Source organism: Plutella xylostella, chromosome 24, assembly GCF_932276165.1.
Source record: "Plutella xylostella chromosome 24, ilPluXylo3.1, whole genome shotgun sequence".
NCBI lineage: Eukaryota > Metazoa > Arthropoda > Insecta > Lepidoptera > Plutellidae > Plutella > Plutella xylostella.
Genome location: NC_064004.1, coordinates 2,618,885 through 2,633,947, shown reverse-complemented (window position 1 = coordinate 2,633,947; position 15,063 = coordinate 2,618,885). Strand labels below are relative to the sequence as shown.

The following is a 15,063-nucleotide window of genomic DNA, read 5'->3' as shown; positions in this document are numbered from 1 at the left end:
GTTTTTAGTTGGTGTACCTATTTTACTTTTTGTAGGAGCTTATTCATGTATATTTCCTAACAGTGGTCACTTCTAAATGACTCGCTGTTTCTATAATAGTGGCTACTATGTACCTAATAAATAGTTGTTAGTGATCCGACACATCTGTCGAAGAACCGATGACCGATGGGGTAAACGTGTTCTGGAGTGGAGGCCGCGACTAGGCAAACGTAGTGTGGGACGCCCTCCGGCTAGATGGGGTGACGACTTGCAAAAGGTGGCTGGTTATGATTGGATGCGGAAAGCTAAAGATCGCATCCAGTGGCGTGCTTTGGGAGAGGCCTACGTCCAGAAGTGAACTGCTATAGGTTAATGATGATGATGATGATGATGATGAGTGATCCGACAATTTCAAAATAAATAAATAATACATTCTCGTAGTTATAGTTCTGTGTTTGATTATAGTTGCTCACAATACGTGTAAGTGGGGAGTCATGACCGAGATTTGTTTTATTTGGTGGAGAATTAAATATTTTTCTATTACCAAGTCTAAAACCGCTTCGAATGAAGTTGACTAAGCGCGAATTTCTCCATATTCGGTTAGAGCATAACCAGGTATTAGTGGTTGACTTTTGACACATCTGTCAAGAATTTTATATGGAGATGACGTATAATTGATTAACTATCCATGGTCGGTTAGATAACCGACAATGGAGAAATTGGGGCTTATGCTAGAAGGTCTGGAGATGAAATCTTGTTAAATTATTCAGTTTTAACGCTAAGGGAAACAAAATGAATAAAATTACAACAGACGTGTGCGATGTGCGTGTGAGGCGAAGGAGGGGTGTTATGTTTAATGCGTCTGTCGGTGTATCTGCTTGTGGTGTCGTACCTCCGAAACGGATGTCCCAATTTTGATTTAGTTTTTGTGTGTCATGATTATGATATCTTAGTAGTATACTTACCTAGGTTTAAATTTTATGTACTTATGTTATTTTTAGGTACGGGGGATTTTTCTGTCCGTCCTCGATGATAAGATTACTTTCAAAAGAAAAAATTTAGTCCATCTTATTGAGTCCTTGCAATTTAATCCTAGTTATAATCCCCTTAAATGATGTTGTCAGGACAATACTTTTAGTAATACCTAATGCTGCTGAATGTGCTATTTACACTCACGGGCAAAGAAAACAGTTGCACTTATAAAATGCTGACACCAAATGGCCCCAATATTTTTTTCATTAAATAAGAAATTTGAACAATATACACTCACGGGCAATGAAAAAGTTCCACTCAGAAATGCACCAAATTACTCCTAAACGGGAAAAGCTAGCTTAATGAAGCCTTCTGCAACATTGAAGCACATTAATCAGAGCGTTAAGATATTACCAACAAAAAACGGTAATATTTTGTTAATTTTTTTAATTAAATGTTTGAAAATATAGAGTTGTTTGGTGTCGGCATTTTGTGAGTGGAACTTTTTAATTTCCCGTAAGTGTATTTACGTTTTTAGTTGGTATTATTCTGAAGCACCCTTTACTTAAATTAAATATTAAAGAAGGCGTCATTAAGTTAGTAAGTAGTTAGTTGCTAAAATATGGCTAAACTAGAACATCTCCTAGACCAAATGGTCTCAAAACCTTTGGGTTTGAAAATGAAGCAAATACAACGTTCTTACGAATTTTTGCTCAAGGCCATAATGTTTTTTATAAAAATAAAAAAAACAAACACTCACACCTTGTACTAATGTACTCCCTTGCGGGGTAGTCAGAGGTGCATTGCTGCACCCACTTTTCGCCAGTCTTATGTTAGTCCCAATGTAATAGGAGGCGGGCCTATTGCCATTTTACGGGCACATCCAAGACCCGAGAACAAATATCTGCCTCATCCGGGAATCGAACCCGGGACCTTCGGCTCAGTAGTCAGGGTCACTAACCACTACGCCATTCGGTCGTCTTAGTACTTATAAACTTAGCGGTTCTAATACCCGTTTGAAATTCATTCTGCCAAAATACAAACTTTAATCAACGCCATAACCAATTCGCGTCCTTATAAGATTAAAAGGCCTTGGTCAGAACTAGGGGTGATCGTTAATGGTTTAATTCATGAATTTATTACATTAATTATATTTATTAATTAACTACATTGACATAATTTTATTAAATTGATATTGATAATTTAAAAAGTTCGTAAATTTACCGACCGTCCGTATTTGACTTGCAACGCCCTCTATGATTTTCGATGAGAACAAATTGGTCACGGTTATTCATTATCATTTAAGCAATGTAATGCACAGGGTTATGGTATTTATGTATATAGTAATAGATGCGAATTATCGTTGAATGCTCCATTAACGTTTAAGTGGTGTAATACACAGGGTTATGGTATTTATGAGTATAGTAATAGATGCGAATTATCATTGAATGTTGGATTGCTGTTAACGATATACCATCAAGCATCAACCATAACTTTATTTTCACTAATTCACTGAATGATAATTTAAACACGGAAGTCGAAAGTAAAATATTTTTCACGTCGCGTAAGTATTATTGTTATTGACGTCGAGTAAAGTAGATTGCAATAATAAATATTTCTTAAGTTCAGTTTCGGAAGTTGTAGGTAGGTATAAAGTAGGGTTAGTGTAATGATTAAGTTAGTTAAATTAGAGTAATAAACTGTACAAATAAACTTGGATTAGTGATAAGTGATTGCAGTAAACTGTAAATAAACCCATTTCGAGAAAAGTGCCATTGGTGTTAAACTTGCTATTGAAATTTCTGTAAAAAAACTCTTTCTTATAAAGGAACCACTACAAACTTGAAAACGCATTTAAAATTAATGCACATTTCCCTATATAGCGATTAACCAAACAAAAAACCCAGTAGGTATAATATCATTCATAACCTTATAACCTCTGAGTTTAATTATTTGAAGTCAATAAAAATAACAAACAACCAATCAGCGTTTTTATCTGTTAACAATTATTCATTAATATTAACTGTTAATATATTATGATATTTTATATTATTCATTATCAATTAACCATTATTCAGTTTTAACTCTTATTCTCATCTCTAGTCAGAACTCACAACTTCAGAGAATGTTACTCGAGAACCTAAGTGCCAAGTTTCTCGACTGTATCAGTCACTTTCTTCGTTTATATTGATCGATGGACAATAAAAAAGTGATACTGGCGATATCTACTTATGCAAATCTAAATCTGTAACACGCGTAACATGAACCTCGTATCAAAAATGAACATGAATCCAATTACGTGAATTACGCCATTAGGTAGTGGATTACAACTTATCTTACCGATATACGATAAGGCCAAATACAAGTTCAAAGAACTATGTTTATGTTGGTTTCCAATTCCATAATAAACATTGCCAACGATGACAACTACAACGATTTTTTTACGACGATAAAGATAAAATACTCTTTATTGCACACAAACAGAAACAGTATTACAAACATGAAAAGAAAATAAATAGCACAATCGGCGGCCTTATCATTCCGCACTATCTATCGATAGATTGAAATTGGCAGTTAATGCCAATAGGTTAAAACTGCTAGTAGGTTAGTAATGGTACTTACAAGTTGTATATGAGCGGCGATGGCCTGGCAAGCGGCGGCGCGGTCGCCCGTGGGAGGCCACTCGTGCTCCTCGGCGCGGTACAGGGCCTCAATATATTGCTGCCTCGCTTGTACAGTATACGATCAGAAAGAGACTTACTGCCAGTTTCAATACTCTATCTATCGATAGCTGACAGGTAATATCATACGACTTGCACACATAAGTGTGAGGGCGTAATTTTGGGAGTTGTGTGTCGCCTATTCTGACTCGCGGGGACGAGGGGGGCGGGCACACTTTTCTGCCGGAATACGCGACTCACAACTCACAAAATTACGCTCGTCTGCCCTCACCCTAGAAAGTTACATTCAACTATCAACTATCGATAGATAGTTATTGAAATTGGCAGTTAAGCGTCCTTTCTGCAAGTAGGATAGTGTACTTACAAGTTGTATGTGTCACTCTATCTAGTCCGTTTATTGTTTATCAAAGATTATACTATCTACATACCAGTTGTATATGCGCGGCGATGGCCTGGCAGGCGGCGGCGCGGTCGCCCGTGGGAGGCCACTCGTGCTCCTCGGCGCGGTATAGAGCGGCTTCTAGCTCTGAAGGGAGGACCGGGACTGCACCACCAGGCTCTGAGGGTAGGCTGGGGATTCGGGACAACATATATTATAATACAATAGAGGTATGGAGCGGTGTTTGCTCAGTCGGGTAAGCAATCATTTCGGCGCGCTTAGTAAGTCTTAAGTTATTTCCGCCATAAACAACCATTTTCAGCGTTTGTTACTACTTCTACATTTTATGGGTATTGAGAGGTAGGTTCTAATAATTGGAATAAGCATGAAGAGTTCCTAAAACATGGTAGTATTCAGAAAATGCTTTTAAACGGATGTTATGTTTTTTTTTTCAAATGCCAGCGCTAGTTATAGCGTTGAACCTTTAGAAAGAAGAAGATGAATGTCACAACACATTCCAACATACCGCGTCAAATCCTGCGGCTCCAGGTCCCACGGCGACAGCCGCTCCACCTCGCCGTTGTCCCAGCGCACGCGCAGCGACAGGAAGTGCCCCCCCGCCCCCGCCCAGCCGCCCCCCGCGCCCCCCGCCGGGCCCGTCGACTCGAGGATCACGCCCGTCCACCACGAGTCGTCTATCATGCAGCGGAATCTGGGGAGACGGTAAAATTGTATTTTAGCGCCACCTATTGTTGTAGCTTGAAACTAGTACGGTTGTTGATGAAGTGCCATTTTAGAGCCATCCAAACTACAACAATAGATAGCGGTAAATGGAAAATTCCTCAACAACTGTAGTAACTAATTTGAAGCTATAATTAGAGATGGCGCTAAAATGAAATTTCATCATCAACTGTAGTAACTAGTTTCAAGCTTCAACAATAGATGGCGCTAAAAGGACATTTCATCAACAACTGTAGTAGTTTCAAGATCCAAAAATAGATGGCGCTAAATGGACATTTCAATACCAGCGGTAGTAGTTGCCGGGTATGACCATAGATGGCGTTAAAACAACTTTTCTGTCCATTTAATATTTACCTGTCTCCCTGGCTCCAGCCTCTGGCAACAGCTGCCTCGTAATGCTGCATCGGTATCAGAAAGTCTATCACATCTGGCATGTCATGGTATCGCACTGTGAAGCTGGCCCGTCGGTTGGTGCAAGCTAGTCGTAGGCAGGCGACGCGCGGTGGCTTGATGACGTATTTAATGCCGACCACTTTCACTGGCTCGCAGTCCTGTGGGTAATAAGATGTTTTAAAGCTCAGTAAATACTTGTTCAGATGGCAAATGGATAAATAAATAATGGCTCGAGAGCGAAATTGCCCTCATTAACGGCTTTAGTAGTAATATGTTTCATTGCGGGGTAGGCAAAGTTATATAAGACACTATGTTATAGGAACGGGTCCTCTTAACTTGTCCTCCGGGTGCACTTAAAAACAGGACCTTCGAAACATGGACATATTTGACAAGCATAAAAAAATTATAATCTCTTAAAAAGTAATATTTGAGGTTTTTGATGAGAAACATGAAATTGTACAAATTCATGATTACATTACTTACATTAATCTGTGTTCTCTCCCACGGCTTATCTCGCGGATTCACTTTGTAGACGTCCTTCTCCGACACTGCTTCGAAGTACCTCTGGTGACCCTGAGTTTCAAATATGTAAGAGTAAATTAAATGCAAGATTCACATAAGTGTAAAATGTGCATTAATAAAACCGTTTAGTTTGAAAACTGTATTAAAATCACCGTAGTCAGAGTTGGCTTGCAAGCCCTCAGTGTCAAAAGTGTAAGATTAATTTGCACGTGACATGAGTGTCAAATGTGTATGTATGAAACCGCATATTATCACGATGTCATCGTGTGCCCTGAGTGTAAAATGTGTAAGAGTAAATATTAGTACGGATCAAAAGCACCACTATTGTTTTTGTACACATTCAACAAATCGACTATCTAAAGTAGATTATCCATAGAACAACGCGGACTCGAATGTACCCTAGATTATCACACACACTTAATTTACTATGAGTACTCACGATCCTAAAGTAGACGCAATGGTCACCCATTTGAGGGTAGTAGGGGGCCTTTCTGGGCATCACGGCCGTCAACCATTCGCCTGGACGGTACGCTGAAAACATATACAAATATTTAGATTATCGACGAACAAGATGGTAATAGGTGTTAATATGTATTTATCTATGTATCTGTGTTACAGATATATCTGCTGTCCGGTACCCATATCACAGGCTCTGCCTAGCCTGGGGTCGGATGACCGTGTGTGAGATGTCCCCACATATTGTATTGTGTATATGTTTATGGAGGAGCGAAGGTGTTGCCACTCCTCCATTGAAAAGGGAGGATCCTCCGACCAAGCTGGGCGGTTTAGCTTGGTGGGCAACTGCCCGACGGTTACATGTCGGGATTCTGTATATATACTGAGTAGCTGTAATTCTTAGATACCGCGATGTAGGAATTGGTATTTTTGCTTTCACTCTTCCATGCCATCTGTTGGTCGTCCTTGATATCTCTTTGCAGGATCTATATCTTGGACTTCTATGCTTGCGCGTATTCATTATAGATGTCGCCACATCACTCCTCCCCGAGACCGTAGGTCGATATTCTTCAGTTATTCTTCAGTGCATCTTGATTAGTCTTGTTCACCAGGCCAGATTGCCGCTAGTCCGCCTTTCAGGACTATCTGCGGTCTTCATTCGCCGTAACCCCACTTCGTCTTCAACCGGGAGAGTTGACGCTCGATCGTACCGGCTTGAAGAGTAGTGCATGGTTAGGCGCGTGGCGATGTCCCCAATCCAGCTCCAACCGGGAGAGTTGACGCTCGATCGTACCGGCTTGAAGTGGACTGCAAGGATCGCTCTGCTACGACTGTTCCGGTGCGTTGCCCCAATGCTTCTTCGACCAGGAGAGGTGGACCCTGGACCGACGCTGCTACGGCTGGCCGAAGTGCACTGCAAGGTCGCTGCAGTCTGTCTGCTCTAGGGTGTGACCAGGCTCGCGCATTTCCGCTGCAAGCTGGTGGTCAGGGTGCCCATGGAATCTGCAAGCTGGTTGACTCGGGTGGCTACTGAAGGATGCTGTGGGGGTGATGGTGTTGCTGGACTTCATCTTGTAGCTTCTGGAAGGTCTGCTGATCGTCTGTGAGGTCATCGACATGGTGGAAGATGTTCTGCTGCTGCTGTTCTGCATGGTCATCATCAGGTCGTGTTCAGGTTGTAGGGGTCACCAATATGGAGGAGCGAAGGTGTTGCCACTCCTCCATTGAAAAGGGAGGATCCTCCGACCAAGCTGGGCGGTTTAGCTTGGTGGGCAACTGCCCGACGGTTACATGTCGGGATTCTGTATATATACTGAGTAGCTGTAATTCTTAGATACCGCGATGTAGGAATTGGTATTTTTGCTTTCACTCTTCCATGCCATCTGTTGGTCGTCCTTGATATCTCTTTGCAGGATCTATATCTTGGACTTCTATGCTTGCGCGTATTCATTATAGATGTCGCCACATGTTCTTCCGCTAGTCTTTGCTCTCTTCAAATAAAGGTCTTAAATGGAGAACCAGTGCTTTTTTCGAGCATTATTATTACTAACTTGAAGTATTTTTATATTTTTGAAAGCCTACGATATTACAGTATTTTGTACATCATCATCATCATCCAAAAATCATCCACTGCTGAACATAGGCCTCTCCCAAGGAGCGCCACAACACTTCGTTATCGGCCGTCCTCATCCAGCCACTACTGACAACCCGCCCAAGGTCGTCGGTCCAGCGGGCAGTATTGTATTGTATGTACTTACCTTCAGGCAGCTCACTGACAGTTGTCGCGGGCGGCGCGGCGCTGGTCGAGGCTTCGGCGCCGCAATGCCCGGACTGTACCTGATAGAACACTGGTGTTGTAGTATGTATAGTAGTTACCTTCAGGCAGCTCACTGACAGTTGTCGCGGGCGGCGCGGCGCTGGTCGAGGCGCTCGGGACGGCTCGCTCGCTGCGCTTCGGCGCCGCAATGCCCGGGCTGTACCTGATAGGACACTGGTGTTGTAGTATATTTAGTAGTTATATCCCATTCCACGGGGAAAGACATCTGACAGAACCTTTATTACATTCAGTAAGGGTAGTTTTGTTTGTATTAGATGTCTTTCCCCGTGGAATGGGATATAATGTTGGTAAATGAGGACCTTTAGTGCAGTATATAGACTCAAAATGATTTGTTTTAGACTACACGGTGTTTCAAAAATTGTATACTAAGTCGAAAGGGGGTACCGAACAAATTTAGTTTTACGGCTTTTGAAATTCGCGAAAAATCATGTGTGCTTCGCTATAGACACTTGGATCTTACTATGAAGACGATATTTTTTTTACCCTACGGCTGAATGAAGAACACCAAGACGCATCCAAGTACTGACCGCTTGGTGGGATTAGGAGCGCCATTTCTTTCAGCCAAGATTCTACGCACATTATTTCGCAGCACCCAACATGTACAAATCTGACTCCTCTCAGAAGCATGGTTGCTATGAGAGAAGGGTCAGGTTTCGCAGCACCCTGTATAATCTATGCAGCACCCTGTATAACCGACAGTACTGACCGCTTGGTGGGCTGCACGGGGCGGCGGCGCGCGCGCGCGGGGGGCGCCAGGCGCTCGCCTGCCTCCCAGTCCGAGTATTGGGACGATTTGGATGAACTGCTGCTGTAGGGTAGATAAAGGTTAACATTATTATGAGGATAAAACCATAGAGTATTATACATATAGTTATAGGGTCAAGGTGTTAAAATTGTATGCTTTTATGGGAATAAAGTATGTTTTATTTATTTATTTATTTATTTATAAACACTTTATTGTATAATAATAAAAACAGTAACAAAAATGGACTTAAAAGTAGTAAGTATATACAGAGGCGGGCTTATTGCCAAGAAGCAATTTCTTCCAACCAACCTTTGTTGTTTTATACTAGTTATTGATACTGAAACCGTGTTAAACTATTTTATTTAAGATCAATGTACACTTGATGGCAATAAAATATTTGATTTGATTTGATTTGATTAATAGCGATGATTGTAAGAAACGATAAGAGTTTCTAAAGTACGGAGCTAATAAATGTAGAAAATTATGTAACTAATAAATAAATAAATAATATATAAATATGTGGGGACATCTCACACACGGCCATCCGACCCCAAGCTAGGCAGAACCTGTGTTATGGGTGTCGGACAGCTGATATATCTACACAAATACATAGATAGATAGATACTAAATATAAATATCAACACCCAAGACCCGAGTACAAATATCTGTATTTGAACAAATATCTGCCCCAGCCGGGAATCGAACCCGGGACCTTCGGCTCAGTAGTCAGGGTCACTAACCACTACGCCATTCGGTCGTCTGACTGAACTGATTGAATACATGCAGTAAATTATTGTATGAATGGATAGAATGTGTTATCACATAAAGAACAAATAAAAGATTTTTTTAAATCTTCTCTGAATGCATGCAGAACAGTGAATGAATACTTACTTGTCACTCTTACTGCCCGAATGTGAGCTGCGTGAAACAAAAATACGTTTAAATTATAGTGCGACAAACTTATCTGTTCCGGTGACAGGGAACTAAACTCATCCATATCTCATAACTTACTAATGAATTGTATATTTTAAAAGATTAGATGGGTTTATTCACACCGCAAGAGCTAATTAACAATACGATCAAACTTAAAATCTTATAGAATTAAGAAATATTAGACATTTATGTGAGCTGTCACCGGAACAGATAAGTTTGTGGCACTGTACGATGGAATTATAAAGTAATCACAATAAAATTTAGTTAGTGAGTATAATGCAAATTACAACAACATAATATTATACAATGAAGAGCTTTTTACTGTACAAAACTACACTGTACCAGAAGTGAAAGAAAATGGGAAAATTTATAAGTCTGGGGAGTTGTCCTCTATTACTTTCTCTGCTCGAACTGTTATACTAGTATATAAACTCCCACCAGACTTAAGGGGTAGCCGGTAAGGTAAAAATCCCGATCCCGAATCGATCTAATCCAGTGGCGTGCTTTAGGAGAGGCCTACATCCAGCAGTAGACTTCTATAGCCTGAAGGACAATATAAGTTATGATGATGATGATGACACTATGAGGAGCAAGATGATGATGACGTCATACCTGGAGTCATCAGACTCCCTCGAGGAGTAGGCGAGCCGCGAGCCGCCGGTCACGATCGAACAAGAAGATGACTCGGTGCCGCTGGATGAGACTATGAGGAGCAAGATGATGATGATGAAAGGGCCAGCTGAAAATCAGCGCTGTGGCCTTACTGTCCACAGCTCATGCTGAGCTGGTGCCGTTTCGACACTCCGGACAGCAACCCGTTGTGTTATTGTTTTATATTTTGCCTGTATTTTTGTTTTTGTCTCATGTAAATTTTATATTAATTTTTTTTTTTGGCCTTGTTATTTTGTATATGTATTTCTTTTCTTTAATTCTGTATTTTTCTTTTTGTATTTATCTTTATCTTTATGATGACGTCATACCTGGAGTCATCAGACTCCCTCGAGGAGTAGGCGAGGCGCGAGCCGCCGGTCACGATCGAACACGACGATGACTCGGTGCCGCTGGATGAGACTATGGGCTCCTCTTCAGGTTCTGGGCGAGGTATCTGCGGAAAAAACAATGGTAAGTATTTTTACCCCAGATGGAAAAAGATTAGTGTTGTAAGGTTAAGTTGACTGTGTGTGTGTATCTCTCTGGTATGGTAGCGTAGCACTTTTTGTTTAGTTTTTTTAGATCATAGATAATGTTACTGTTCGGTACCGACGAACACTTTAATAATTGTATGTGGGTAGGTTCTTATATTTGTATGTGGGTAGGTTCTTTTATTTTTGACAGTCTACTCAGTCGTTGGCAGCCTCTCGTCGGGTCATCTGCTCTGGTATTTCGGCGCGGTCTCGATATTCTGCTGCTGCTGCGGCGCTGCAGTCGCGCATCTTTTAAATTACAAAATTTATATGGATTTTGACAGCAGCGCGGCTGCAGCGCTGCAGCAGCGCTGCAGCCGCGCGACAATTAGCGACTAATTTGAAGGCGCCCTTATTGTTATACAAACAAGTTGTCATTTTGGGAAGTAGGCAAAATGGGAAGCGGAGCTTTAATAATGTGATCCTTATGGGCATTATTTTTATGAGTCACCATTAGTTCTAAAACAAGACTTTGATGACAAATAATAATCTTTGACTTTGACCAATCACAACCCGTACTATACTACACTCTACTCACAGTCCTAGGCCTCGGCTTGGGCGTGGGACGCCCCACCTTCTTCCTGCCGGTAGCCGTGCTGATCATGAGCGGACGCCGCCGCAGCTCGCGCTTGTACCACGCCAGCTCCATCTCGTATAACTCCGCCCTGTGGACAGATTGATCAGATTGTTTACTATAGGATTGACATGAACTAATTCCATTTTTGGGACGCAAGTGAAATGTTGATAATATGGTGAAGAGGAAAATTCGTGAGCCTTTTTTCTTCTGTCAACCAGGCGTTCGCGAACTCACGTTCTACTGGTTAACAGAAGAAAAAGAGGCGATCAGTTTATGTTACGGGAGCGGGAGCGGTGACCTTTATTCGACAGTATTTTATTTATAATGGTATTGATTCTGGAGGCACAAAATTTTATTGAAGCAAAGTCAAACTATAAATTTTGCCAGTGGAAAACGAGATTTACGGAACCACTCATAAAGTGGGTAGACACTTGTTTCTGTAGTGTACTGTACAATGGCACAATTACCCATTATTCTCGATTTCGGCCCTGGCGGCGGCACTAGAGGCGATACGTCGTGCCTCGTGTGGACACTTGTCTCTGTAGTGTACTGTACAATGACTTACCCCTTCTTCTCAATCTCTGCCCTGGCGGCGGGCGCGAGCGGAGGCACCAGCGGCGATATGTCGTGCGGCGCGTGCAACGGCGAGCCGCGCTGTAAGCAAAAAAGTAAATATTATGTATTTTCACAAAAAGGTAAACCATGTTTAGGGCCCACACACTCCATCTAATGGCGTATGGATTTTTTAACAACCAGATTTCTTGATTTACGGTGAGTAGGTATCGCTCTCTTCGGTGTATTCAATATTCATCTGAGCCACAAAAGTGTTTTCGTGCAATACCATGCATAAGTATCCCGATCACCAGTATTGTCGACTTGTATACGAATTCGATAGAAGACACTGGAATTTGTTTTATTACTTTCTAACGTTACCGACAGGGGCGCTGATCAAGATGCCATACAAATTGTTATCGCGTAGGTGAACAATTTATTGTCATTGCAATATGAGCCTACCTGCCATGACCCCAAGGTCCTCCTGACTCCGGAGCCGCGCCACACGGAGCGGTGCTCGTCGTCCAAAGAGTGGTTGAGCCCGTTCATTATTGGACCTGCAATATTAGATATTTGATAAACAGTCATGATATAAGGTCATGAAAATAAAGAAAGAGATTTAAATAAACAACTCACACACGGCCATCCGACCTCAAGCTAGGCTGAACCTGTGTTATGGGTGTCGGACAGCTGATACAAATACATAGATAGATACAAACTAAATATATAAAGAGTTTCGTGTGAATATCACTTTAGTTTTCCATCAACCAAGGGTTGGCTGGAAGAAATTGCTTCTTGGCAATAAGCCCGCCTTTGTGCACTTCTTACTTTTTCTGTCTTCATGTTTTTGTCTTTGTTTTGTGTATACAATAAAGTGTCTAGAAATAAATACCTATCAACACCCAAGACCCGAGTATAAATATCTGTCTTTAAACAAATATCTGCACCAGCCGGAAATCGAACCCGGGACCTTCGGCATAGCAGTCAGGGCCACTAACCACTACACCATTCAGCCGTAAAGAGCGGTGGTAGCTCAGTCGGGTAAGCCCCCGCTTCTCACGCCAGAGATGCGGTTTCAATCCCGGCGCTGACATGTACCAATGAGTTCTTTGAATTTAAGTACAATGTATACCATCGCTCTTACGGTAAAGGAAAACATCGTGAGGAAACCTGCATATCTAGATTTAGCAAATGTAGAGCGTGGTGAGAAATGGTCCAAGCTAAGGAATGCAGTTTAGACCTTGGGGATATGCACAAAGGTTCCATTCGAGAGAGCCAGGTGCAGGTACTGACACCCCCACAGAGAATAGAATAGAAAAATTACCGTCATCCTCATGCCTCCTCCTCAGAGCCTCGATCATGAGGTCGAGCTGCGAGCTGCCGGCGTCCTCGTCACCCGTCAGCGGGATCAACTGGCTGAGGGTCAGGTTCTCCCTGGAAATTGTAATAAGGAAACATGTTAATACTGCATTTTTTCACCATCAACCTATCGCAATCCCACTGCTGGGGCACGGATCTCCTGCCAATGAAGGAAGGGTTTAGGCCTAGTTTACCACGCTGGCCTAGTGCGGGTTGTCGGGTAAGTGGGCCACCCGACTGTCAGATGTTTTGAAAGCCTCTGACTAGAGAAACACACACTACTGACTATATCTGCAGTCACATTGCTCGCAGTGATTTCTGACAAATCACAAAATAGCGAGAGTGTGTTTGTTTTATTAAATGTAGGTATTTTTTATTGCTAAGTAAGCAAATTTATTCCCTGTTGCAACTATGCGTAGCAAAAAAAAAACTAATTTTGTCATGTGTCACCCCACTCGACAATACGTGGCATCCCAAGATTCATCACATAGAGCAGAGATTTTGTCACAATTTTTTCTTTGTTTTTCTTGTAAATTAGTTATACCTGCCGGGCACGAGGCGCTGCAGCTGCGGCGGGTGCGGCGCGCCCTCCACGTCCACTAGAAACGGGGGCGGCATCAGGTGCGGGGGCGTCTCTGTTTGCTCGTCTAGGGCGCCGCCTAAAGCGTCGCGGACTAGCGGCCTGCGGACAAAGGGTTTAATTAGATATATCTTCGATTTTAGATGGGTTTTCTGGGAATTGCGGGATAGAAAGTGGCTTAGATACTGACGTATTTCAATTGAATGAATCTAAGCATGAACTGTCCTACTCACAACGATACGACGGTATTAATTAGATTCACATGTGACCAGTAACTGTAGATCCAGCATATATCTCCCCATCTCAACTGCGCCTCCAGTGCTAGCACACACTCACCAGCTGCAAGAAGGGGCAGGTGCCCAGCAGGACCAGTAGATGATCTCACCAAGATGGTAGCTACTCCAACAGTGATGTTATCAGTTATATCACTCGATGAAACGGCTACCTGAACGTTCAGCAAACCATCCTCATGAAGAATAACTCGTATCTTGCACTCACCATACTCATGTTCAGCTTAACTTGACATTCTCAAATGTGAAACTGGGTTTTAAACTATTGCCCTTCTTTCTTTCCAAACTAGAATAGGAAGATACTAATTTTGCAACAGGTAAAATATGGGTTTCTATAACATCTAAGCGTCTAATCTATACATGAAGCGTCCGTAGTCGAGCGGGCTTCAGTGATCGTAACTGATTGCTGAGGTAAAGCAACAACTGACACGGTCAGCCATTGGATGGGTGACCAATTTCAAGTGGTGCTTATCTGGACGCTTCCATGCTTCGGACGGCACGTTAAGCCGTGGGTCCCGGTTGCTGCTTCGGCAGCAGTTGTTAAGCCTAGTCAGAGGCCTTCGGGCGGCTTGAAAACGTCTGACAGTCGGGTTGCCCACTTACCCGACAACTCTCTCAGCACAAACTTGCTTGTGTTGGGGTCCACCAACCCGCACTAGCCCAGCGTGGTGGACTAGGCCTAAACACTTAATTGGAAGGAGACCCGTGCCCCAGCAGTGGGGACGTAATGGGTCGTGATGATGATGATAACATCTAAGTATCAAAAAATTCGTATTGGCACTTGTTTGAGCAGCAAAGCTAGCTTTTTCGGACCCCATGCCTCTTTTCGTCAACTATTTCTCTCTCTCTTCCGACTGACCAGTAGTCGGTGTCCCACGCTCTG

The 15,063-nt window shown here is 42.4% G+C and overlaps 1 protein-coding gene across 1 annotated transcript in view; it reads right to left on the bottom strand.

Annotated features, from left to right (window-relative positions):
• Window positions 1-15,063, bottom strand: part of LOC105395746 (bromodomain and WD repeat-containing protein 3) — a 91,849-nt gene that overhangs the window by 59,312 nt on the left and 17,474 nt on the right. The window contains exons 19-33 of the mRNA XM_048629744.1: window positions 13,855-13,992; window positions 13,276-13,385; window positions 12,414-12,508; window positions 11,965-12,053; window positions 11,361-11,487; window positions 10,612-10,743; window positions 10,251-10,381; window positions 9,597-9,623; window positions 8,667-8,768; window positions 7,999-8,102; window positions 6,107-6,198; window positions 5,629-5,718; window positions 5,107-5,303; window positions 4,538-4,723; window positions 4,061-4,202 (exon numbers count right to left, since the gene is read on the bottom strand). Coding sequence (XP_048485701.1) covers window positions 4,061-4,202; window positions 4,538-4,723; window positions 5,107-5,303; window positions 5,629-5,718; window positions 6,107-6,198; window positions 7,999-8,102; window positions 8,667-8,768; window positions 9,597-9,623; window positions 10,251-10,381; window positions 10,612-10,743; window positions 11,361-11,487; window positions 11,965-12,053; window positions 12,414-12,508; window positions 13,276-13,385; window positions 13,855-13,992 — 1,762 coding nt within the window. The remainder of the gene's footprint in view (window positions 1-4,060; window positions 4,203-4,537; window positions 4,724-5,106; window positions 5,304-5,628; window positions 5,719-6,106; window positions 6,199-7,998; window positions 8,103-8,666; window positions 8,769-9,596; window positions 9,624-10,250; window positions 10,382-10,611; window positions 10,744-11,360; window positions 11,488-11,964; window positions 12,054-12,413; window positions 12,509-13,275; window positions 13,386-13,854; window positions 13,993-15,063) is intronic.